Raw genomic sequence first — 27,172 nt, forward strand, 5'->3', positions numbered from 1 at the left:
CAGAGGGGTGTCCAGATACGTTTGATCAGATAGTGTATAAATAGTTCATGAAATAGTGATTATTCAGTGGCAGACTGAAGAGAACTTCAATTAGGGCAGAGAGGTATGTTGTGAAGTTGTTTTCAAGGATAGAAAAATTAGAATTGTATGTGGACTTAGGAAGTAAGAAAGACAGCCATGGTAAAGAAGAAAGTGTATCAGAAGTTCCTAGCAACTAAGCCAGTATTATTATGTTACAGGTATATCCATTGGAGTCAGAAGACTCATTGTGGGAGATCCATTTATTTACACATTAGCCTTCTTTCACACAATACCTGTCATATTTCTCCTTAAACTCATTCACTGATGAAGCACCCAGAACCACCTCTGGCAACCCATTCACCACCTTCCCTTATTCTCTCCCATCTTGCCATGTAGTGAAAAAAGTCTTCAGTGTCAATCCTATAAAACCCCTTTAATAACTTAAATGCTTCTATCATGTATACTTCTTTTTCATCTATCAGCTAATTTTTGAAGCCTACAGACTATCAGTCTGTTCTCATAAGGAGTATTCCACAGACCTGTCACAATCTTTGTCACTTGTCCCTGGATCCTCTTCACAACGTAATCTGAGAGAATCCAGATTTGTGTGCATTAGTCCAGGTGTGGCCTTATTAAAGCCTTATATAGGAGAACTATAACTTCTCTATCCATGCTTGTTAGTGTGTGTTCTTCAACAACCATGTAATCTGATGTGCCGTTTCAGTTATCTTCCCAATATGCCCTCTAAACTTCAACTTCCTGTCCACAATTACACTCAAGTCCCTGGTCCCATCAGTTTCCTGCAGTTCAGTTCCATCAGTACAGTACAGTACACAGCTTCTGATCTCTTCCCAAAGTACATCACCTTACACTTGGCCACATTAAACTGGCAGCTATTTACCTTTGTCCATACTGATCTGTTTAAGTCTTCTTGCTGGATCTCTGCATCATCTTCATTTAACATTGCTCTTCCAAGTTTAGCATCATCAGCAAACTAAATATTTCCTGTCAAATCATTTCCTATATCATTGATATACAAATTAAACAACAGTGGACAAGTGCTGAGCTCTATGCTTCAACACTGGTCACTTGCCTTCTCCTGAACTCAACTAAATAAATCACTCTGATATCTTTTCCTCAGCCACCCTAAATCCAGATCACCAGATTCATATCACCCCATTTGCTCCCTAATCTGTGCGATAGAATCTATGTAGAATCTTGGCAGATGCTTTTGCAAAGTCTAGCAATATCGCTGAGTAGCCATTTCCCTTATTTGACTCTATTGTCACTTGATTATAAAAAGTAAGCAAATTACAAAGGCAAGACCTAACTTTCACAAAACCATGTTGTCCCTTATAGAATATTGTTAGATCTTGAATGAGGACTCTTTCAACAAAAGAATCATTCATTCAAGATTTAACAAGAAACACAATTCTGAGCTAGAAATACTTGTACTATTAGTTAAGAAAGCAAAATATAAAAGAAAGCATGTTAGAATTACCTTAGAAAGAAGTAAAATAGAGGAGAAAATTGTATGTCTAAATAGAATTATATTGTTTAAAATTATTGATGTCAAAAATATACTCTATGTAAGAATGTATGTTTAAGTGCAAACAAAGGTCCAAAGGTTGCTAGCTAGCTGCCCACGATGACGTAACACCCGAAGCGAAAGTGTTCGTGGAAAGCGAACGGAACTTGTGTTCTACGAAAAGAGTGCTCATCAAGGAGAGAGGCATGACAACACTTCGTAAGAGCAAATAGGAAGGTGTCATGAATAAGATTAGAATGTGGAAAGAGGGCGCTGTAACAGAGGATAAGTACGAGTTCACGCGTGTGTGAAACCCCCCGTTTTTTTTTTTCTGTTCTGGTTTTTCTCGTGTGGACCAGCAGTGCTGACCAATCAACGCTGCTGCAATCTCCTTCCCGGTTGCTAACTGAAGGAGTCAGGCATGCTATACATGAGATGACGGCAGTTCTCCAAATTGGGCCATCAGTAAAGTTTTTGCCGATGTTAAGATAGCAAAGGATTCCCTTTGATGGAGGTCGAGCTAGCAACAGCAAACCATGAGATGAGTGAATTTCCAGCAAGGAAGAGTGGCCATTTCATAACAAGCACGTGACCTCCATATGGCAGCAATCTACAGGCAGATAGATGTCCCATCACAAAGAACGGACGAAAGAATCGCGACTTCATCATGTCAAGGTGGTAATGTATTGAGACTTGTGAAGGGGTCAATATGATAGCAGATTTAGTTTAGGATTTTAATTTATGTTTTGAGCTATGTGTGAACCTCATTTATTCCTGGAATGTGAATAGTATGCTTGTCAGTTTGAATAATTTTCTTATTCTTTTAACTAGTAATTTAGTAATGAAATTATTGAATTTTGCTTTGATATGTTAAACTTAATTGTAATCCTTTCAGCTATTTAATAAACATGTTTTTCTATGTAAGCCTGAGTTTTATCTGAGCATGAGACTGATTTTACCACTCATAAAATCATGGACCTATGCCTAAGGGGAATATAAAGGAAGTTAAGAGCAATTTAGGCCATGACTGTATGCTAAGATTACTTTAAGCTACTTAATTAATTTAATAAAGTTAGGTAACACTTGACCTCTGGGAAAAATTCTTTGGACAAGAATTTTCTGTCCTAAAGCTCTGACTGGCGCAGCTAAAACAAACAAATATCGTCAGAGCTTGAAAAGGGAAACGGGTCCCAGAGAGATTGTTTAGAGATATTCTTAGTAGGCACAAGAGAAATAATAGTAGTGAAATTTATAAAAAAACAACGACGTAACAGTATCACATTCCTATCCACCTAGTCCTGAATTCTGTTTTTTGCCAATTTCTCTAATACCTTAACAACCACTCCTGAGATGCTGATTGGCCTATAATTTGCTACTTCTGTCTTGAAGGCTCCTTTATGCAATGGGACTATTTTGCCCTCTTTTCACTCCATTGACACCCTCCCATTACTGAGGCTTAAATAAAACAGCTGTTAGAGGAGCTGATAATTCTCTTGCACATTCTCTAATTCAGGATTTGCTGCAAGAGTGTGGAAGTTGTGAATATTGTTGCCAAAAGATAAATTCTTTTTGAAGTTTTTAGCAACAATTAAGTCATTTATTATTATTATTATTTTTGGATCATATTTATGTGTTTGTGAGATTAACTGTAAGGTTAGTCATTTTGTAATTTTAGGATTTTTAAAGGTTTAATACACTGTATTGGGCATCATGGCGCTGATGTGCAAAACATTTACAGGTGATTTTAACTTGCATGATTACATTTGCTACAGCATGTGCAAAATGTCCTTTGCAAAATTAGATTTTTGGAAAGAGAATGAAACTGGGGAACATGTTTGTCAAAAATGTTTTGTGAGTGAATATAATAAGTGTGAAGAGAGTAAGTAAGTTTCAAGTCACTGCTATTAATGAGACTTATTGTCTCATTGATAGCAGTGACTTGAAAGACGAAATGCATGATAATATGATTGGCTTAGTTGGTGTTGAAAGTGGTATGAGTGACTGTACAAATGACATGGTGGAAAATGAAAAGAATATCAAATGATAATAGAAAGGATAGCACACTTTTATGGGATTCTTTACAGAACAAAATGTGAGATTGAGTGGTTGGAGCAATGCCTGGTGGATGGTATGACACAGAAGCAAAAAATGTAGAGAAAGCAGAGCATGAAAGAGCACAAGCATGAAAATAAAGATTGGATTTTGTATGGTGATTCATTGATACTAGGAGTCCCTTAGGAGAGTGTGATTGAAATCACGTTTTCTTGGAGCTAAGATAAAGGATGTCAGTGATGCTGTATGGATGCAGAGAGTTAATGTGGAAGATGTTTATTTTGGCTGGTACAAATGATTTAGCAGGTAACAAGTGTGATATGTCAGAAGTCATGAAAGAGTTGCTAGTACATGTGAAAAAGAAGAGAGAAAGTAAAGTTGTGAGTCTATTGCCACCATATGATAAAGGCAAGCTGACAGGGAGAGCTATGATTGCAAAGAAGTCAGTGCTCAGATTGTGCAGGCAGAATGGTGTGGAGTTTGTGGATTTGTGAAGTGAGTTTGGTGGAGGAAGGATTTATATAAGATGGATGACTTGCAACTAAATGGATTTCATGTTAGGCATCTTGAGAAAGTGTTCAGTGAAAGTTTGGAAGTATGAAGTCAGAGAAAGTAGAATGTTTAGGTGAGAATGCAGGTGAGCGTGTGTCCAGGCAACCTAGAAGTTAATGAGTGGGAAAGTGTTAACTTTATTCGGCTAAGTAACACAAGGTGTAAGGGAGGTGGTGGGATAAAAGCGGCATTGCAGTTTATGTTATGCTAATGCCAGAGGTATTCAAAGTTAAGGAGTTTTGGCATGGGCTAGCACAACTTGGCCAAAAATTATAGGCATTAGTGAGATGTGGTTGACTGAGTAATATGGTCATAGGAATAGAATGCAAGGGATATAATGTCTTTAGAGAGGACAGAAGAAACAGTACAATGTGGGGGGGGGGAGGTTGCTAATGATAGCAGAGGAATTAAAGCCAAAAAGAGTAAGGTACATCAAGGGAACAGGGATTCAGAGGGCAGTTCATTTGAGGCTATCCGGTGTGAGGTAGAGGCCAACAGGATTAAATGTGTAATTGGCTGCTGCTATAATCCAGGTGATATAAGGGAGGATATTGATGACATGCACTTCCAAATGACATGATGAGTATAGGTTAAGTAATTATTATGGGGGGGGGGTTCAACTATAGGCATAGAATTGGGATGAGGAATGGTCACAAGGAAGGAAATGGAATTTATACAGCTGCTGAGAGATAATTACCTGAGGTAACATGTAATAGAGGGGACACGGGGTTCAAGAGTGCTGAATCTGATCAGTGCATCAGAGAACTTAACACTGACCAATCTAGCTACACTGACTCCACTTAGAAAGTGATCATATAGTCTTGGCCTGGGAGTTGCCAGATATGCAGAATTTTCTATTAAGAAGGGATATATGTGGAACTACAAAGCAAGTGATTATGACAAACTTAGGAGACAGCATAATGCTGAAAGAATAGAGATAAAAATTGTAAAAAAGCGAAGCAGTGGGTAAAAGGAGCTAAACTAAATCATGAAAAGGCTTTGGTAAGAATATAGAAGATAAATACGAGGAAGGTGACAATGCCCTGGAGGCTGTTGAAAAAGCTTAGAAATAGAAGAAACTGTAAAAGAAATCAGAGATGATAAAGGTGACATGAAAACTAAAGATAGATATTCTAGATGTCTGGAGCTATTACTCTGAAAGATTTCTAAATGAAATAAGAGTGATAGAACAGGCACAGAAAATATTCAAGATGAGTGCAATCAGAAGTACATATCAATACATGAGGTAGGTAGCTATTAAAAACTTGAAATGTGGAAAAGCAGCTGGAGTAGATTATACAATTAGAAATGCTGAAGTACAGAGGTATAAAGGTTTAACAGGTATTATACTGCATAATTTGGAAGGCTTGATCAGAGAATTGAACTGCAAATGATTGAAGTAGGACTCTCATGGTACCCATCTATAAAAAGGAATATGAAACTGAATGTGATTAATTTATAGAAGAATTTCCTATTGAGTGTCTCAGATAAGATTTATGCAAGCATGCTTGAGAAAAGGCAAAGAAAAATTGTGAAAGGGAATTTTTAAAATTAGCTGGGCTCAGGCCAAATAAAGGGTTGTTAGGATCAGCTTTATACATTAAGACAGTTGAAAAATCATGAATATACAAGGATGTGTATTTTAAGTTAACTAGTTGTGGAAAAGGCATATGACATGGTGTACACAGTATGCTCATTAAATAATGAGATTTGATTTGTACAGGACAGCTCTTTGAATGAAAATAACAAATGTATTTATAGTTCTGACTGTTAGTGTGTTGTAATTGCAGGTGTAACTTTTGAGTTGGGTAATGCAGCAGTTTTCATGTGGCAACTGTTGAAGTAAGAGTGTGTGTGTGAGTGGAGCATGTCAGAAGTTGCATCATAGAGCAAAGAATTGTCACCAGTGATGAAAGTTGGTGTTTTCAGTTTGATCCAGAAATGAAATGCTTGAGCATGGAATAGCATGGAACATCTTCTCCTTAGTAGAAAAATTTCAGGTTGCAAAAAATCATGTGTCAAGACAACAATGATCATTATTTTTTTCAGCGTTGCTGGAATTATCCACTGCAAATTTGTTCCTGAGGACACCACAGTGAATGGTCAATATTATTTAGGAGAAATGCAACATCTGTACCCCCCCCCCCCCCCCCCGCATGTGACATGGCTGAAAAGAACTGTTCCACAACAACAACAATTGTTTTCTGTTGCATGACAATGCACCCACCACTGTGCTGCCTGTAAAGTAGTTTCTGGCTTCAAAGTCAATCTGTGTGATTTACCCCCCCCCCCCCCACTCCATTTGTAAGATTTGGCTCCTGCAGAATTTTTCCTCTTCTCAAAGATGAAGTGTGCCTTGAAAGGGGAGCGCTTCAGCAACATTAAAGACATCCAATTTGGTGCGACACTGAAGGAGGTTCCCATTCAGGGCTTCCATCATTTCGAACACCTGTACAACAGATGTAAATGTTGTGCGGAGTTGGAAGAAGATTACTTTGAATCTCTGTAATTGACAATTCCAAATATAGTTCTTTGTTTTTTTAATTATTGTCTCATTACTTAACAGGCACACTGTGTGCCCGTTAAGTAATTAAGCACAATTATGTGGTCTAAATGGAATGTTATATTGAGCAACATATAGTCTATATTTCATTTGTAAGTCAGCAATTAGAACTGAAACAAGTCCAGGGAGATAGGTTGATTATATCAAACTATCATGTGCAAGACAAGGGTGAAAATTATGACTACTGTTATTCATCATCAATATGGATTACATTATGAAGGAAAGTATTATTATTAAACCTCATATATCAAAATTGTTAATGATGATGATACAACTGTTATGATTAAGCACCCTTAGGGTGCTTAAGGATCAGAGCTATATAACAGAGAGGAGACCTACACATAGCCTTTAAAGGAATGCAGAGAACTGACCAGGGCTTCTGACTTAATGTCCAATCCTCACCTTCTCGTGGTGCACCCTGTTAGATATCTACCTTGATCCTGAACAAATGAGAGTGGACTGTCAATTTGGGATTTAGCCAACCAAATTGTATTCTTATTGGCTTAAACCACAACATAAAATGATGGTACAACATGACAGAATTTCATGCAGCTGAGGCTTTGCCCAGTTAAACAAGCCCCCCCCCCCCCACCCCGTTGTTTTATAGACATAATAGGAGTGAAAGAAACTAAAAAGAAATTGGTGAGATCTTTCTGAGCAATAAATACAAAATGTTATATTCAGGGAAAAGGAGTATCTATAGTATTCAACACTAAATACGAAGCTAATCATCTTGAATGGCAGACAATATCAACTAGAGTGATGTGGGCAAATATCAGAATGGGGAACTGGACAATGAGCACTTATTTGTGTTTATGATCTCACAGAAGATTCTACTAAGGTAGAAGCAGAGGAATTTTTTTGAGCCTTTAGAGAAAGCAGCTGACACAATGAAAAAGGAAAAGTTGGTCCTTATTGGGGATCTGAATAGCAGAGTAGGAAATGATTGTCAGACATACAAAAATATTTTGGGAAAATTGGAAGAAAAGAGCAAAGCTAATAACAATGACAAATCAGTTGGATTTCTGCTCAGGACATGAACTGGTTATTACTAACCAGTTCATTCCAACATAAAAATGTGAACAAATTCACATGGAGAGAAGATGCAAGGAATAAGAAAAGTCTCATTGACTTTGTTATTGTTGATATTGATTTTCTACTCTGTAGACTTTAGTGCCCTGGTGCAGGACACTAGAGTATACAGAGGATTTGAAATTAGAAGTGATCACCATTTAGTGTTGAGTAGGATAAAATTGAATTTCATATTGAAAAGAAGAACATGTAAGAAAGTTTTAAAGCAAATAAAAGTTGAGCGGTTGACAAACATTATTCAAGAAAAAATGAAAAGCTTTGAGAAGAGAAATCAAACCTTGGAGATTCAGTAGCAAATATTATTATTATTATTACATAACACCTCCAGGGAGTCCAAAGACTCATTGAGGGAGGGTATTTACTCTACAACTCTCCATCTCCACCAATCCACCAACTGCAACTACCTACACCAATGCCATCTACCGCCGACCACCACCACCACTAGTAGTTTCACAGACAAACATCCATGCCCACGGTGGGATTCGAACCCGCAGCCTTTCAGCTGGAGAACGGATACGCTAACCACTTGGCCAACCAGGCCGGCATTATTTTTATTAAAGAAAACATTGATTGATTCAGCCAGAGAGGCATGTGGTGATGTTGTCTGCTAGGATAGAAAAATCAGAACTCCATGATGGACACAGGAAGTTAAAGAGGCAGTGAAGGAAAAGAAGAAAGCATATCAAACGTTCCTGGCAAATAAGTCAGCTTGTGGTCTTAGAGAATACAGAGACAAATGTAAGAAAGCTAAACACTGTGTAAAACTAGCTAAACAAAAGTCATGGGAAGACTTTGGTAAGAACATAGAAAAACATAGAAAATAAATATCAAAAGGTGGCAAGTTATTCTGGAGGTTGTTGAAAATGCTCAGAAATGGAGGAAAGAGTGCTGTAAAAGGAATTAGAGATGATAAAGGTAACATGAAAACCGAAGAAAATGATATCCTTGATGTATGGAGTAATTACTTTGAAAAATTACTAAATGAAACAATCAGTGACAGCACAGTGGTAAAAAACACTTAACAGGCATGCAATCAGGAATACATATCCATGCTGGAAATAAAAAAAAAGCCATCAGAAGCCTGAAATGTGGAAAGTCAGGAATCTGGAGTAGATGATATTTGACCAGAAATGCTCATGTATGGAGGTATAAAAGTCTTACAGTGGCTGCAATGCATAGTTCAGAAGACCTAGACAGAGGGATGAATTCCAGATGATTGGAGTAGAGCTCCCATAGCATAGTACCCCATTTATAAAAATGGAAATAAAACTGAATGTGAGAATTACAGAGGTATATCCCTATTCAGTGTTCCTGATAAGATTTATGCAAGTATACTTGAGAAATAGTTGAGAAGGATTGTAGAAGGGAAGCTTGGTGAAGAACAGGCTGGATTCTAGCCCAAATAGAGGCTATCAAGATCAGATTTTCACTTTACGACAAATAGTTGAGAAATCATGGGAATATAACAAAGATCTGTATTTAAGTTTTGTAGATCTGGAAAAGGCATATGACAAGGTTGCAAGAGAGAGAAGCTATTCAAAATGCTACAGTTCTATGGTGTCAGTGGGGCATTATATCAAGAAATACTTAGTCTTTATTTGAGTTGTAAGTTAGCAGTTAGAATTAAAGTACTGGAAGATGGTTTAATGTTAAATCTGATGTCAGACAAGGATGTATATTATCTTATCTGTATGGATCACATTATGAAGAAAAGTGGTATTAAACCTGATATCAAAATTGGAGGTGTTAATCTCAACTCTTTACTTTATGCAGATAATGCTATACTTCTAAATAAATCCACTATAAGTCTTCAAGATTCTCTGACTAAATTGATTAACTGTTGTAATAGATTTGGTATGAAAATCAGCAATAAGAAGACAATGAAGATGTGTTAGTAGAGCTAATCTCAGCTGATATGGTCACTTAAACAGAATGGGAGAGGAAAGATTAGCAAAACAAGTGTTCGCTTCCAGATTGGCAGGAAAAAGACCCAGAGGAAGACCAAGATATACGTGGATTGATACAGTAAAAAAGTTCCTTAGAATTCAGAAATATAAGATCTGATAATGTTGGAGTCTTGATAGGTAACAGATTGATTTGGAGGAAAATTGTAGATAAGAAGTTAGTAATGATGTAAGTTTTTCATGTAGTACTATCATATCCTGTACACACCTGATTCCTGACACGTACCCTTGAGGGTACGTGTCAGGAATTCGATGATGATGATGATTTTATGCTTTTAAATAAATCCAGTACATATCTGCAGTATTCTTTAACTAAATTGGATAATTGCTGTAATGAATATGGTATGAAAATTATTAATAAAAATCAGTCAAAGAATATGAAAATAGGCATAAACATTGAAGACATCAAAACAGCATCTTGAATGGAAAATCTGTAGAATAAGTATATATTTCAGCTATTTAGGTACTATTTTTAGTGATGAATGGTAAACTGAATATGGAAATAAATGACAGAATTAGCAAAGCTGGTATGGCAGAGAGAGAGTATTAAATGAATTAAATGGAATAATGGAAATTAGTGAAAACTCAAAATAAGCTGTATATAAGCTAGTATTCAAACCAGTTTTAATTTATGGATCTGACATCTGGGTTAGAAATAAAACACTTGATCACAGATTGGAGACCATGGAAATGAAAGTTCTGAGACAGATTAGGGAAGTGAGTGGATGGCATCAATGAGAATATTTAAAATGTGAGGATATTAGGAAGGAATTTGACATTGTTAGCATTCAGGAATGTTCGAGCAAGGCTAATCTGAGTGATATGATCACTTACACAGAATGGAAGAGGAAAGTTTAGAAAAACAAGGGCTTATTACCAGGACAGGAGGGAAACAAAAGACGAAGACCAAGATCGAGTTGGAATGCAGTAAGAAGTGCCTTAGAAACAAATATAATATATAAAAATATTGGTGTCCTGTCAGAAAATAGGTTAATTGGGAAGCAATTTTCAATAGGAAGTTTGTAATGATGTAATATATATATATATATATGTATATATATACATATATGCCAATATGTATATATATCCTATACATATTGGCAATATGATGGTTCACCATTTCAAGGTTATTCATTATATTTTGTTGTTAATTTTTTTATTTGTTGTATAAAGGCATTGTGTGTTTGCTGTAAAGATTTTATATTTTAAAAAGCATAAATCATTTCAAAAGCACCACCACTGAAATAACCCTATGACATAATATATAAAGTTTATGCACAACTATTAAAAAAAAAAAGCACTAAAGTTAGATTTAGTTATAACTTTGGCCATTGCTATATGCTCATTTGAAAAAAAATAATGTTCAAAAAATTAAAATTTTAATATGGAATTGCACTTACCAGAGACCTGATATTTTTATTATTTCAATAATATTTATGAAGTTGTCTACCGAATTAGTAATTATTAAGAAATGATTCCTGAGTGATTGACAGCTTTTTTCAGAGTTGATAACCATTGGTAACAGAGAGAAAAGAATAGAGATTAGAATAATTATTTTGAAACTTTCATGAAAGAATTTGAGTGGAATATGTAACCAAGTATTTCAACAATGGAAATTTCATGGAGAAATATACTGTGGTTGAACTTAATAGTTACTTGAGTGGAATGCAAGAAAAGAGTCCAGATGTTCTGAGATAACATGTAAATGATATCATAAGGGTATATCAATAACAGCATCTCCTTTTAACTGGTCACATCATCTAACTCTGAAGATTATAATAAAAAGAGGAATGAGGAAAGGTACTCTGTTGCAGTCAGATCTAATAATTATTGCTTTATTAAGTTAAATCTTAATAAACATGATTTTTGGTATTGAGTCATTTATTCTGTTGAATTTAATAATTATGTAATTCTGGAGCAACATCCTTATATGTTGATGATGACATGATATTTTCCAGATTCCAAGAGAAACAAGTTTAAAGTTATTTCTTTCTTTTAAGGTTACACAGTGGTCAGCATTCATTGTGAAGAATTTATGGAGACAAAAACACATGCTGGAGTAAATACTTACAATTATGAAAATAATACTCAATGTTTCGACCTCTGTATCAAGGTCATCATCAGGAAAACATACTTATGCTCAGGACACAAGCTACATGACACTACACAAAATTTAAGATAAATCTAAATACTTTGTTAATTGTTTATCCTAGCCTGATCTCTGGTGAATATAAAAAAAATTATACAAAAATATAAATTAACAAAATGAAATAAATTTTTATACATAAGTATAATATACAGATGATAAAAAAAATCTAAATAAATAAAAATTAAGTTTTATAGTGAAACTACATTAAACACATCTCTACAGTCCTCTTATATTAAAGTTTTCTTGTGTTGGGGTTCTGCCATCATGTTTTCGATGCCATATAGGTTGCAGATGAGTCCTCCAGATTCTTGGAATTACTAATCCATCATTCTTGTTTAGATTTGAGATGATGTTTTAGCATCTCACAAGCTTCTTTGAACTTTCTTTCAAACCATGTTTTGGTGCGGTGTAGAGACTTAGTGCCTTTCCATTTGATTCTATGACTGTTTGAAGTGAATGGTCTGACAGGTCTGTTTTATCATATAGCTGATAAAATATGGATGGAAACATCCAACATACCAAAATTATCATAAACAGCTAAGTTGCAATTTATGAGAGCAGAAAAATTAGCCCTTAAATCAAATCTCTAAGAAATAACTAAGCTATTGTTATTACCAATACAGATAAAGGCAGTACTACCAATTGTTATCTGACTACAACATGTACCAATCAGTTAACTACAATCACATCTAAAAGAAAACGAACAGAATTAATCAAGTCAGTGATCATGTGGCCAGAGGAAACAATTAAAAGCTATTATTACATTATGTCCGTGCTCCCAAAATTTATGGCCTGACTAAAATACACCAAACAAACACACCACTATGACCAGTAGTTGAAGGAATTGACAGTCCCAATTATCACTTTATTAAAAAAATTATTATAAAAAAAGTCCGCACAGTTAGCCTAGTGGCTGTGCGCTTTGCAACCATATGCCTGGGGAAGGAGTGTCCTAGGTTCGATTCCTGTCGGTGACGTGAGGAGCTGAAGGATCTTCCTCAGCCATAGCCAAGTTAGCCAGTCTTGGGCGTGGATAGCAGGGTTTTTCCCCAGTTTATCCTGGGGTTTTTCATCCCACAAAGCAGGCAAACCGGCCTTGAGAACGCAACACCATGAACATAGGATACACCGGGGCGTAGGGCTGACCACCTTATCCTGTGAATGGTTTGAAGTTTGATGATTAATAAGCCCTTGCCACCGCAAGGTAAAAGAGGGAAATTGGAAGATGAGATATTATTATAAAAAAACCTCCATGGAGTCAAAGACTCATTGTGGGAGGTTTGTTGGGAGATTGTGCAATGCATTCCAATCACTCGCCATTCTCCATGCAAAAAACTTTCTCCTCACCCCCTTGCTCACACTCTCCTTATACAGCTTCCAGGGATGGCCTCTTGTTCTCTTCCTATCTTCACCCATTCTATGCAAAACCTCCCCAACATTAATCTGTTAATAACCTCTTAACATCTTACATGTTTCGATCATATCCCCTCTCCTTCGTCTATCCACCAAGTTCTGCAAATTGCATTTTATCAATCTGTCATCATACCCAACATTCTAAGAGACCAGAACTGACCTTAGTCAATCATCTCTGAACCTTTTTCAATACATCTTCATATTTTTGAAAAAAAAACCAGGTGACCAAATCTGAGCACAGTAATCCATATGTGGTCTGATCATAGCCTTATACAAGGAAACCATAACATCCTTATTTCTATAAGTCGGTGCCCTCCACATTGTCGTGACGTTCTATTTTCATGTTGTGTTCTAATCTGCCATCTTGTTTCAAGTCACTCTTATTAATAAAACAACTAATTGCAAATTGATCACCAATCCAAAAGTAGGGAAATTTATAATTATACTGCGCCACCCTATTTTTAGATTAGTCTATATAAAATAGCAGGATCAATTCTTAATTAAGTTAGCAGTCTTCTCATTATTTAGGCTGAATTATTTACTATTCCACTTGGGGTTCCCGCAAGATTCGAATATTTTATGAACGGTGCAATAAAAGGGAATTCAGGCAAACACAATATCTAGACTAACAAAATAAAACATTTAATATATGATATATAATAAAAACAAGAATTCTACTTTTAAATGAAACAATACAAATAACTTAATACATCTTGCTAAGTCACTCATTCTAGTTCAATGTTCTAAACTTTGACATACAATTCACAGCTTCAAAATTACAAGCTTTTTTTAACTCAAGTTAATAAAACAAAACTTCTCATTTGATCAGTCTACACATATCTATCAGTTGTACTTAATGTTTAAATTCACAGCAGGCACTAATCAAGGTAGACAATATTCCAAGCAATCTTATTTCGGACCTTGAACTTCGAAGATACGTTATAGTTAATGTTAGAATAAACAAACATGTATGACTACTCTTACCAGATACAATCTTCAATACATCTATTTATTGCGAGCACACTTATGAATTAACTTATTTCAGCTAGCGGAACACATTAAATAAAATTCTCCAACGCTTTAACTGAACTACTGTTAATCGCGCTTCACTACTCTAAAATAACAGCAATAAGGTACTGATATCCTTCCTTGTTTACTTTTCTACAACAAGTTAAGTTTATTATATTCTTCTCAGGGCAACACAGAATTAAGACGTAATCCAAGATTAACTGGAACTAATCAGAATTTCCCATTGAATGTCCAGTTCTTTATTTATCCGATTACGACATCAATTTTCCTCTATAACCACAGCTGATTTCACTTGCAGCTGATTTCACTTGCAGCTGAGTATAAGATTCACTGCGTTTTTTGCTCACTTCTAAATACTATGCTCTTGAATTTCTGCCCTAAAGAATTTATAATCTTTCTTTCACTTTTTTGCTTGTATCGTACCTTCCTTCAAGCTCCGCAAAACTCTTTTTTTTTCTTTCTATAAAATTCTTATTGCCTCCCCTTTCTCCTTTCTGGTTCCAAGGTCACGCACTCTTCGACTCGTGCTTGTTTATTTCATGCGTCTCCAAGACAACGCATGAACGTAACCATTTCGCTAATATAATACAACGCTCTACTCTTACATAAGTGATTACATAACATTAAATTTTCACAAATAAGAATAAACAGAATATTTGAGCTACTTAATCAGCTCTTTCATCACGTATACAATTATTTATAATACACTTTTCGTTACTTTACATATATATTTTAGTTATCATAAATTTCTACACATATTATTATTTAATAAATTAATAGTAGGTTGAGTTTAGAATAAATATTTAAATAGTAATCCTTAATTAAGGAACAATAAATAATCTTTATACAAATTATGATTAATACATAATAAGCAATGTTAAATGTGAATGAAAAAAAATAAATTACACAACATAGTTTCATTTACAATTTAACAACATCATTCCCATTATTCACTGTGATTGTCCTTACAATTTTAATAACATGTCCCCAAAATTTTAGGTCCTCGTCATTTTTCTACAATCACTCCCAGATCTAATCACCTCTACCTCTTCCAAGATATTTCCACTGATTGTGTACTCTACATCCCATCTCTGTTTCCCAAATTTCAAAACCTTACACTTTGTAACATTGAATTGACATCCCCACTCACTTACCCATTCAGCCAGTGTATTCAAGTCCTCTTGCAAAGCCACATCATCCATTCTACTCCTAACTCTCCCCAACTTTGCATCATCTGCAAACAACTACATGTCACCATTCAGAACTCTTCAAATATCATTTACATACAAATTAAACAGCAATGCACTCAAAACAGACCCTGGGGTTCACCACTAGTAACTTTTCTCTTCTGGGATATCGCTCCTTCATAGACAACTCACTAATACCTGTCGGACAGACATTCTCCAATCCAGTGAACTAATCTACTGTTTAGTTCCATTTGGGAGGGGGGTGTAGTCCTAAAAGAAATAGTGGGAAATAAACCTTGGAAATAAAAATCCAGAGCATGAAGTGCAGCATTATTATTGCAACAGCCATATGGCAGAGAGATTACCTTGTTTTCTGAAACGAAAATGACAAGAGTGGCAAGCTGCTATTTTTTGACTGAAAGGTGGAAATGCATTATAAGTCTCATTATTATAATTCTTATAATTTATTATAATGAATTTAAAAATTTTGATAGTTTTAAAAAAGTACCAGGGCATTGCCCTGGCCTGACTACACTCCTGGTTCCATTCCAATTTAATTACCAGCTTGTCATGTTAGGCAATTTATCAAACGCCTTTGCAAAATCTAAATATACTACTGTATATGCAATACAGTGCCCTTATCCAATGCAATTGTCACTTTATTATAAAAATTAAGCAGATTGCTAAAGCACGATCTTCCTTTAACAAATCCATGCTGGCTGCCAAAGAGTATTTTTCTGTTGTCAACCCAATTCTCAATCTTGGTCCTAACTAACTTCTCAACACCTTAACCACAACTCCAGACACACAGACTGGTCTATAAGTCAAAGCCTAACTAACTTCTCAACACCTTAACCACAACTCCAGACACACAGACTGGTCTATAAGTCAAAGCCCTACTCCCTTATGAATTGGAACAATTTTACCCTCTTTCCACTCCTTTGGAACTTGACCCAATGCAAGACTCATGTTGAAAAGATAATATGTAAAAGCTGTTGTTAACTCTCTGGAACATTCCCTCAAAACACGTAAAATTAGCATCAAGTCCCACAGCCTTATTTATATCAAGTCTGTTCAATTCCTCATATACCTTCTGTTCACTTACTAACAGTTCCTCCTCCTCCTCCTCCTTCTTTCCCACTGCTTTCAAGTTCTGCATGATGTCACATTCATAAGAATGAAATACCTTTATAAATTGCTCATTAAATATCTCAACTCCTCTGCAGCAGTTATCATTCCTCCATTTTCTAATCAATCCCATCCTATCATAATCATTATTTTTTTTTTTTTACCATAATCATTCTTTTCAATATGTGGCCAGTAGAGGCCATGTATCGAAAAAAAACCTTAGGATTTTTTTTGGTTGCTTTAGCTAACTGCTGCTCATACTGCACTTTTGATACCCTTATCAAGCAAGAAACCTTCCTCACCTGTTCTTTGTACTTCTCATGCAACTGGTCATTATAACTACTCATCTTGTGCTTCTTCCATAATACCTTCTTCCAGATTGCATACCTTATCTCTTGATTCATCCATTTAACACCTGCTCTATTTACCCTCTTAACCTTTGGAATACATTCTGATATTGCCTCCACCAAATTGTTCTTGAGTAGGGCCCAAGCATCATTGATATCCTTTCCATCCAGTTTCTTTTTCCAATTTATTACTGCAAGCTGTTTCCTGAGCTTTTCATAATTACCAGCCTTATAATTCCACATATATCCCTTTCTAACAGACATTCTTGCAAGTGGTCACTCTCAGCAACTGGTAGAAGATTTTACACCCCATTTATAATAACATACTCTTGATCCTCGTGTACCCTCCGTTACGTACTGCCTAAGGTAATTGTCTTTCAAAAACTCCAGAAAGTCCTAGATTCAGTTTCTTGATTACATTCTATATTATCATAATTAAGGTCACCCTTAATGATCATTCATTTCTTGCTATAGGCAAATTACCTAGCTAGCAAGAAATGAGTGATCATTAAGGGTGACTTTAATTATGGTAATATATAATATACCTTCCATATTACCAGGTCTATAGAAACACCCAACTAAATATTTCATCCTATTTACCTCTATCTGACACCATGCTGCCTCAAAACCTTGGCTAATTTGCCTTGCAAATCACAATGTCAGTTTTCTCTCTTCTGCCTCATTTGCTCTTTATAGTGCCTGCATGCACGTGTCATAGTTGTATGTTCCCATGAAGATGGCAATGTGACATTGCCAAAATATAGAAAGTATTTATTAATAGTTTAAATATTTGGTCCTAGTCAGTGTTTGTATTTGTAGCCCATATTTGAAGAATTTATTTTTAATAAAAAACTCAATTATTAGAATAAAATATGTTATACTATTATTTTATATAAAAATGAAATAAATTATATTTGAACCATGAGAGGTACTTATGACATCCCATCCTCATATGGTTGAAAAAGTATATATCATTTCCTGATGACGATCTCTATATAGAGGTCGAAACATTAAGTGTTCTTTTCACTATTATAACTAAATAATTAGTCCAAGATGTGTGTTTTTGTTGCCATAAATTTTTTACAATGAAAGTTATTGTTGCTCCAATTTGAAATGAAGGTGTGAGTTTTTTTTTTTCCTTACAACTTATATTAAAGAATAAATATAGAAGTGATCACAATATTTATTTATTAACAAATGTTGATAATCATTTTTAAGTTTACTATTTGTTATTTGTAAGACTAATTTACTAGTCTTACAAATAGCAAATTTGCATTCCTGGGCTGATATAACATCCTCATATTTTCATTAGTTGTTGGGTTGTCATTAATTTTGGATGATGCGTTCAGTAAATTAATCTGTGATATGGATGTGGCTACTGATATGGCATCCTAGAATAACATCACTTTCGTTTTTATGTGAAGGTTTCTGTGGTTTAGCAGTTCATAAGAAAGATTCCGGTAATTGGACCGCATGTTTATTAAGCTAAATGAAAATAAAAAACAAACCCGACAAGTTTCGTAAGTCGTTTGACTTACATCTTCAGGGGTCAAAAGGTAACTAAAAGTTTAAACACAAGAAATGCGAAATTACTCAAAATAATTCATTATATACAGTTGTGGCCGTCTAACTGTTATTAAATTGAATATCCGAATGTAGATTCAGTGCAATGCTAAGTTTGAACAATGCTGGATGCTGCCACGTTCTGTTGTTCACGTTCACATTGTCCGAGGTCTGACTTGGGTATATTTTTTATCAATGCTAACCAAACTTGGTGTAGAATTAGGCCCTGGTTTTTGTTACACTGCGTTGGAAGTCTAAGCATGTTTGCAGCTTCCTTAAATTTCCTTATGTAACAATTTTTTTCAATGTAAGACATGTTTGTTTTTTGCCAGAGTACATTATGGCCTGTGGAAGTTGTATGGTATGCTAGGCCTGATTTGTGTTCTCTTCTTTTTTGTACATCTTTTGGTGTTCGCTCATGCAAATTTCCCGTGATCTTCCCATCTGGCCTACATAGCAGATGTCACAGGAACAATGAATTTTATATACTGGTTTTTTTAAAGGATGGTGTGGAGGCGTTGGGGGGATGTAGAAATCTTGGAATTTTTTCCAGCGGTAGAAAAGCCACTTTGATGTTATGTTTGTTTAGTAATTTGGCTATTTTGTCTGTAACATTCTTGATGTATGGAAGCATGATTGCATTCTTGAAATCTTGCTTTTGTGAGATGCTTGTAGAAGGTGTGTTGAGGATTCTTTTTATTGTCTTAGCTTCATAACCATTTTTTTTTTTTTTGAGGATCTGTGTTAAATATTGAAATTCGTATTTCTCTGTTTTTCTGTGCTGGAAATATTATAAGCTCTGTCACTCAAGGTTTTAATTAAACCGATTTTTTGCGAGGGATGGTGGTGTGAGGCTGCATTAAGAAATCTTCCTGTGTTGGTGGGTTTTCTATAGAGCAGTAAATACAAAATGTTATATTCAGGCAATGACAAGCATGGAAAAGGAGTAGCCATAGTATTCAACACTAATTATGAGTCTAATCGTCTTGAATTGCAGGCAATCTCGAGTAGAGCGATGTGGGCAAATATCAGAATGGGGAACTGGACAATGAGACTTATTTGTGCCTATAGTCCCACAGAAGGTTCTACTAAGGTAGAAGTGGAGGAATTTTTTGAGGCTTTAGAGAAAGCAGCTGACACAATGAAAAAGGAAAAGTTTTTCCTTGTTGAGGATCTAAATGGCAGAGTAGGAAATGATCGTCAGACATACAAAAATATTTTGGGAAAATTTGGAAAGGATAATTTATTATCTTTTTCATTCACTTCTATTAGGATATCAAGAAAGGGAAGTTTTTTATATTGTTCTTGTTCTAAAGTAAATTTTATGTTGTTGTGTATATTATTCAGGTAATCTTTGTAAGCAGTTAGTTCCTCTGTTTTTCCTGGCCATATGATGAAAATATCGTCTACATAGTGTAGCCAAATTTTCGGTTTTTTGTGATAATTGTTTAAAGTATTATTTTCAAAATGTTCCATATATATGTTTGCTAAAGCCAGGGAGAGGGGGGGGGGGCCCATAGCCAGTCCTTCTTTTTGTTCCCAAAATTTATTTTGATACTTGAAAAAAAGTTTTTTTTTTTTTATTTTTTTTTATTTTTTTTTTTTTATATATATGCAGTGTTTATAAAGTTCTATGACATCCAGAGGAAAGAGGTCCTCAAGGAGATTCAGTATTTCATTTCTAGGAACATTTGTAAACAGGTTGATTACATCCAAACTTGCTAAGTTGTCTGATGGTCCTATGCATATATCCTTTACCTTCTCAATAAAATGTGCACTGTTCTTAATGAAAGATGTTGTTTTTCCTATGTGTGGTAAAATCATGTTGGTGAGATGTTGCCAGATTCGAGGTCAGAGAGTCTCTTGTGTATTTTTGGAACACCATATATTCTTGGAACTAATGGGTGTTTTGATTGTAGAGTTCTTTTTAGTTCTTCAGTCTAATTGGGTATCTTTTTTATTAGATCATTGGTTTTATTGTGAGCTCGCCAGGTGGGATCTCTGTCTAAAGGTGTATAGGTATTAGTATCTTCAAGAAGAGTTTCATTTTTTTGTTGTAATCCTCTGAATTCAAAACTACCGTTGCATTCCCTTTATCTGCCTTAATTATAACGATATTTTTGTCTCATTTTAGTTCTTTGAGGGCTGTGTGTTCCTTGGTGGTAATTTGCTTTGTAATAGCAATGCTGTACTCTGTATACAGATGAGATTTGATGTATCACCAGGCAAATTTCGTATTCCTTTCTCTATTTGAGCTATGATGTCAATTTTTGGTAAGTAGCGTGGCGTTAAAGCGAAGTTGAAACCTTTCAGAAGTAGATTTTTTTTCGGTTCTTGATACGAAGAAATTCTCTTGAAGAAACGTTAATTACTACTTTGGAGTAATCTAAATGTTTTCTTTCTTTTTCTTTTCTGTGAAGTAGTACGTTAAATTTTTTAATTAAATTACGTTTCTTTTGATCAGAAATCGCTGCAGCTTTGTTGTATGTGATATTGTCAGTGTTGTTTCGTAGGTCAGGCGGAAGTGATGTGGCTAACTTATTGTGTAGAGTAAATGTATTTTGGCTTATTTGTGCTAGTTCTGATCTAGTGGCTGTAATTCTTTCTCTCAAAATCGCTAGTTCCATTCTTTGGTAAATTCTGTTAGCTTTGGTTGTATGGAATGCACGCTTGATTTGGATGAACTTAGGTACAATTTCATTGTCTCTACATTGGATTAAGAATATTAGACGGTTGATGAAATTCAGATGTTTAATGCGTAATTTCTCTAGTTGCATAACTTTATACCAAAAGCACTCACCCTGTGAGCTTCTATTTGTATGCGAAGGCTTCTGTGCAGTTCATAAGAAAGTTCTACATTCCCCAAAATCTTCACACCATCCTTTAAAAAAACCACGTCTATATAAAAATACATTGTTCCTGTGGCATCTGCTGTGTAGGCCAGATGGGAAGATCACGGGAAATTTGCATGAGCGAACACCAAAAGATGTACAAAAAAGAAGAGAACACAAATCAGGCCTAGCATACCATACAACTTCCACCGGCCATAATGTACTCTGTCAAAAAACAAACATGTCTTATATTGAAAAAAATTGCTACATAAGGAAATTTAAGGAAGCTGCAAACATGCTTAGACTTCCAATGCAGTGTAACAAAAACCAGGGCCTAATTCTACACCAAGTTTGGTCAGCATTGATAAAAAATATGCCCAAGTCAGACTTCGGACAATGTGAACATGAACAACAGAACATGGCAGCATCCAGCATTGTTCAAACTTTGCATTGCACTGAATCTACATTCAGATATTCAATTTAATAACAGTTAGACGGCCACAACTGTACATAATGAATTATTTTGAGTAATTTCGCATTTCTTGTGTTTAAACTTTTAGTTACCTTTGACCCCTGAAGATGTAAGTCAAATGACTTACGAAACTTGTCAGGTTTGTTTTTTATTTTCATTTAGCTCAGGGGTCTCCAAACTACGGCCCACCAGTCAGACTAATTTTCAATAAGAATCCACAAAAAAAAACACGGGTGTTGATAGATTTCAAATGTATTAATTAAAATTGTGTTCAAAATATATTCCCAAATAGGAAAAAGTAACCGTAATCCAAGTTAGTCTTTCTGACTGTAAAAGGTCAGTTAAAATGGACTAACGAAGAAAAAAAATTTGAATTTTATAAAATTTTACAAGCAAATTTGAAGAAATTTGCTTGTAAATTTATCTCTATTTTTGGGACAACGTATCTTTGCGAACAAACTTTTTCCCGAATGAAATATATCAAGTCAAAATACAGGGCAAATTTATCTGATGAACATTTGAAATCGCTACTTGTAATTAGCACTTCAAAATTTGAACCTGAGTTTAATAAGATTATAAAAACACAAACACAGTTACATCATTCACATTAATGGTTTTATTATAATTTGTGATAAAAATATGAGAATTTTCTGATAGTGTTCGTTGTCATTAATATACGATAATTTAATCTCACATGATCTGTAATCAGTTTTTATCTGCTTTCAATAAAACTCATATCTAGGTTCTAGAGTTTTTTTTTTACTACGGCCTGCTGAACAGTGCTGAAGTACCCAATGTAGCCCTCATGGCGAAAAGTTTGGAGACCACTGATTTAACTTAATAAACATGTGGTCCAATTACTGGAATCTTTCTTATCAACATCACTTTCAATCTATTTTTTACATAGTCTGGAAACTCTGCTCTAGAGATCAAACATGGAACTTTTATCAGGCCACCTCAGATCTTTAATAAGCAGGGTGATGATCTGACACCAAGCAATGACATTCATCTCCCACCTAAAAACAATCACAAACATTCATCTCCATGGCAGGATTTGAACTTGCAGCCTGTTGTTTGGAGAGCGGGTATGCTAACCAGGCTGACAAATATGGTGTAAAGGTGGTATGTAGATTATATTTTTGTAAAAAAAACATAATTATATAAAGATAAAAAATTATAGCAAGTTCACAGTGGGGGCTAAACTGGTGGAGATATCAGTAAAGATTGAAATCAGTCTGGATAATAACCTTCACGACAGTTATTATTACTACTCCATCCAAGAACCACACAGAAATGTCCCTCCAATCACAAAACGTGATCCCCCCCACTTGAACCGCAATCAAAACAAACATTACGGTTTTCAACCATAAAAGAAGCAGAACTTCTCTCTGTAATACAGAGAGAAGTTCTGCTTCTCTCTGTAATACATCAAATCAAACTAAACCAAACAAAGGCCCAGGAATTGATGATATAAGACCTAAGGATATCAAGCAACATGCAATTAGCCTAGGCCCTATCCTACTAAAATTAATAAATAAAATATTTAAAACCAGACAAATACCAAGTATGTTAAAGACTGCCATAATCATACCCATATACAAACATGGAAAAAGAAATTTAATCAGTAATTACAGGCCCATAGCAACACTACCAATTATCAATCAAATTATGGAGCAGATCGTACCAAGGAAACTCGCAACATATACATAGGACTTTCATATTATCCCCAAAACACAATACGGTTTCCAGAAAAATAAGGGAACAATATCTCTCTTGGAAGACTTTATGGACGTAATTAATACCGCCTTAGATGAAAACAAAATTACCATGGTAGTTTTTATCGATTTGACTAAAGCATTTGACACACTCACACATCAAGCCTTATTAGAAAACTGAGACATGTTGGAATAGATGGGCCTCTGCACAAGTGGTTTATAAGCTGTTTTCAAAATAGAAAACATATCACATATATCGGGTCAAACCGAAGTAGAGAGCTACCAGTAACCTGTGGAGTGCTGCAGAGAGTGCCCAACTCTATTCAACATTTATATACACAATATTAACCAGCTCTGTCAAAGGCAAGATCTTTCAATATGCAGATGATACAGCTATAATATCCATCCATAATAATGCAAGCATAGCCCAAACAAATATGCAGCATGACATAAATCTGCTCATTGACTGGCTTACCAAAAACTCCATACACCTAAACTCAGAAAAGACAAAATTAGTTATATTCAGAAATCCACCGACTCAACCAGTTGATAACATATATATATAAACCATCCAACATCCACTCTCCAACATAAAAAAAAACACACACAGAACAGTAAAACCAGTACCATCACTCAGGCTGAAACAATAAGATACCTAGGGATTTATTTCGATACAGATATGAACTGGAATAGCCACATAAACCATCTACAAAACAAACTCCGAACAATAACTGGCAAACTTTACAAGTTAAAAGACATAGTTCCCACATGCCTGAAAACATTAATATACAAAGCGCTATGCCAAAATATACTAATATACACTATAACAATGTATGCTTTCTGTGCACTACAAACTAAACAGATTAATGTCATTATTACAGTACAAAATGATAAAACTGATCTTTTGGGAACAAAGAGAGACACTGCAATGTTAGAACACAAAATACTGACAGCAAAACACTTATGTCACTATGCAGCTATGCTAAAACATTATTTCGATGCCAACTACAGGACAACCAGAAATGCATACCGTATAACAAGACCTCAGACAACTAATTATATCACATATACATATAATAATCACTATGGAAAGGCCACTTGATGCTTCTACATCCCAGACATGCTAAATAAACTACCTTTTGAATTCAGGAACCTTACAAACTACAATAGCCTGAAAAGAGCCCCAAGGACAAACTATGAACGAGAAACACACACACACCTTACAAACTTAATGAAACACAATATATTCGTTTAGGCTTTCCATTTCAACGTCATGTCATGACATTCCAATTTATTGTGTGTGCACGAACGAATTTCTCAACCTACAGCTGTAGCGGATATCAGACCTATCAAACATTAGCCTACTTCCAACACAGCAATCAAACCAATAAACAATAACTAACTGGTATCATCCTCAGATAAGCTTAATAAAAAAAAAAACAAACTTCGAGGATGCAAGCTGGGAAATTACATCTAAACCGAGATCGACAAAGAGGAGGAAAAAAAAATTCATATGTTACATTTAAGTGCTATAGTTACAGTGCTTAAATACATTAAATCAAAAACTGTAAATAAATATATATAATTCATTGTTATTGTATAAATGCTATTAAAAATGCAATATTATTCAACCACAACTATAAATTACCAACTTCAGTAACTATTATTAATACATTATACAGGAAAAAAAAGAAGAAAAATTTGTATGAATTTCATTGTTCAAAAAAAACAAAACTATCGTACATGTGTTGTAAATATGTAAATCATATGTGTTGTAAATACATAATTACAATATGTAATCATAATTTTAATAATAAAGGATTGAATTTTAAAAAATATGTAATCCAAGTATGTATCATATATAATCATAATTTTAATAAAAAAATTATTATTATATGGGCATTGCCAAGGAGTTTCTGAAGGCTCATTGTGGGAGGCCAACATTAAGTTATTCACATACTCCTATCATACTTTTTTGAACTCATTCACCACTCTCCAAGCAAAAACTTTCCTTGTGCACCTGCCAACTACTATGACACAACTTTCAGGGTGTTCTCTAGAAATTTGTAAGGGATACTTTGGAGAGGCATAAAAATAAAAATGGAAAATCAGAACAGAAGAATTTCTTTTAAATGCCCAGTCCGTTTAAACTGAATATCAAATTCTTGGTTCTTAACAATCATTATATGAGCATTTGATGTTAAAATTTGCTTTATTTATTAATTTTTATGAATTTATTTTTTATATTCTTAATTTTAGGGGTTCTGAAAGCTGAATCAAAGAAGCTGCAAAGAAGAAAAAAATATATACATAACCATATGGAAATTGAGGTAATATGTATATAATTCTGCATCTCAGGAAATCCCACAAACTATGTTCTATTTTAGTACAGTATGATGAATCTCCAAGGAAACCTTTTAATTTTATTCATATCATTATTATAATCATTCTTCTAGGCATCTCCATGTAGTCCTAAGAGCCATCATAGAGGGGGTCATACCACCCATTATTCATTCATATGTCATATCTCTTCTTACTGTTGTTCATTCAGTGACAGCACAGTCACAATCCCCTCTGATAATATATTCCATTAATTCCCACTCTCTCTCGGGGGGGGGGGGGGATCCTCACATCCTTGATGATTGTGCTCTTATTCAGGAATGACCTGAAATTGAATAAGATTGTTTTCTGCCCTCCTGCCACATATTGAAAAATTTCTTCTGCATATATATATATATATATATATATATATATATTATGAAATCCTCTTAGTATTTCATGTTTGTCATATTTCCTGTCGTTTCTACCATTCCTCATATCCAGGAAACCTCGCTGACCAAACCTGAGCATACATTACTTTGAAGGTTTAGTGGCTTATCATAACATAACATTTCATCAGTATTTCATTTCATTTACTGAGACAATTTAAAGAGACAATCTTGCCTTCCTTCCACTCTAATGAGTGGAAGGAAGGCAAGATAATTCCAATATATAAGGGCAAAGCTAGGACTGGTACAACAAGTTATAAAGCACTCAATGTCTCTGAAGTATCATAGACTTGAAAGGATGGTTTCACATGCATTGAAAGGATACATGGCACTAATGTCCTTTACATGAGATAGCATGGCTTTGTCAAAGGAAGGTGCTTTAGCAATCTGGTTGTTTGTCAAGGCATTTGACAGGATTCCACATGGAAAGATAGTTAAACTCAAAGGGATTATATGCAAAAATAGTCTTATGGTATGGACTTCTGCACCTTCAAACACCACTTTCTGATACCTCTTTACAGAGCTCTGTGCTTGGACCACTGTTTATCTTGTATATTAATCCCCCAACCGGCCAGGGCGTCTGTAGATGTCCAGCTAAATCTGGATACAATTCTGTAAACCTATTGAATAACATGGATAAGAAGTGCAATTCGGTCTCACTATTTATCCACCTCAGCCGGTAGGAGTGTTAATAATATTGAGAATGGTGTGGAGATAATGCCCAGTCATTTACTGATGGTGCAAAGTTAGGGTGATATGAGACAACTGATACAGCTTCTGTCCTTTATCACCTGCAGG

The 27,172-nt window shown here is 34.9% G+C and overlaps 1 protein-coding gene across 1 annotated transcript in view; it reads left to right on the plus strand.

Moving 5' to 3' along the window:
* Positions 1-27,172, plus strand: part of LOC150108451 (uncharacterized) — an 89,744-nt gene that overhangs the window by 47,681 nt on the left and 14,891 nt on the right. Inside the window, exon 5 of the mRNA XM_090415852.1 lies at positions 25,866-25,936. Within this exon, the coding sequence (XP_090271978.1) occupies positions 25,866-25,936 (71 nt within the window). The remainder of the gene's footprint in view (positions 1-25,865; positions 25,937-27,172) is intronic.

This window comes from Typopeltis vanoorti, chromosome 3 (genome assembly GCF_054136105.1).
Source record: "Typopeltis vanoorti isolate ZY-2024b chromosome 3, IOZ_Tvanoo_1.0, whole genome shotgun sequence".
Taxonomy (NCBI): Eukaryota; Metazoa; Arthropoda; class Arachnida; order Uropygi; family Thelyphonidae; genus Typopeltis; species Typopeltis vanoorti.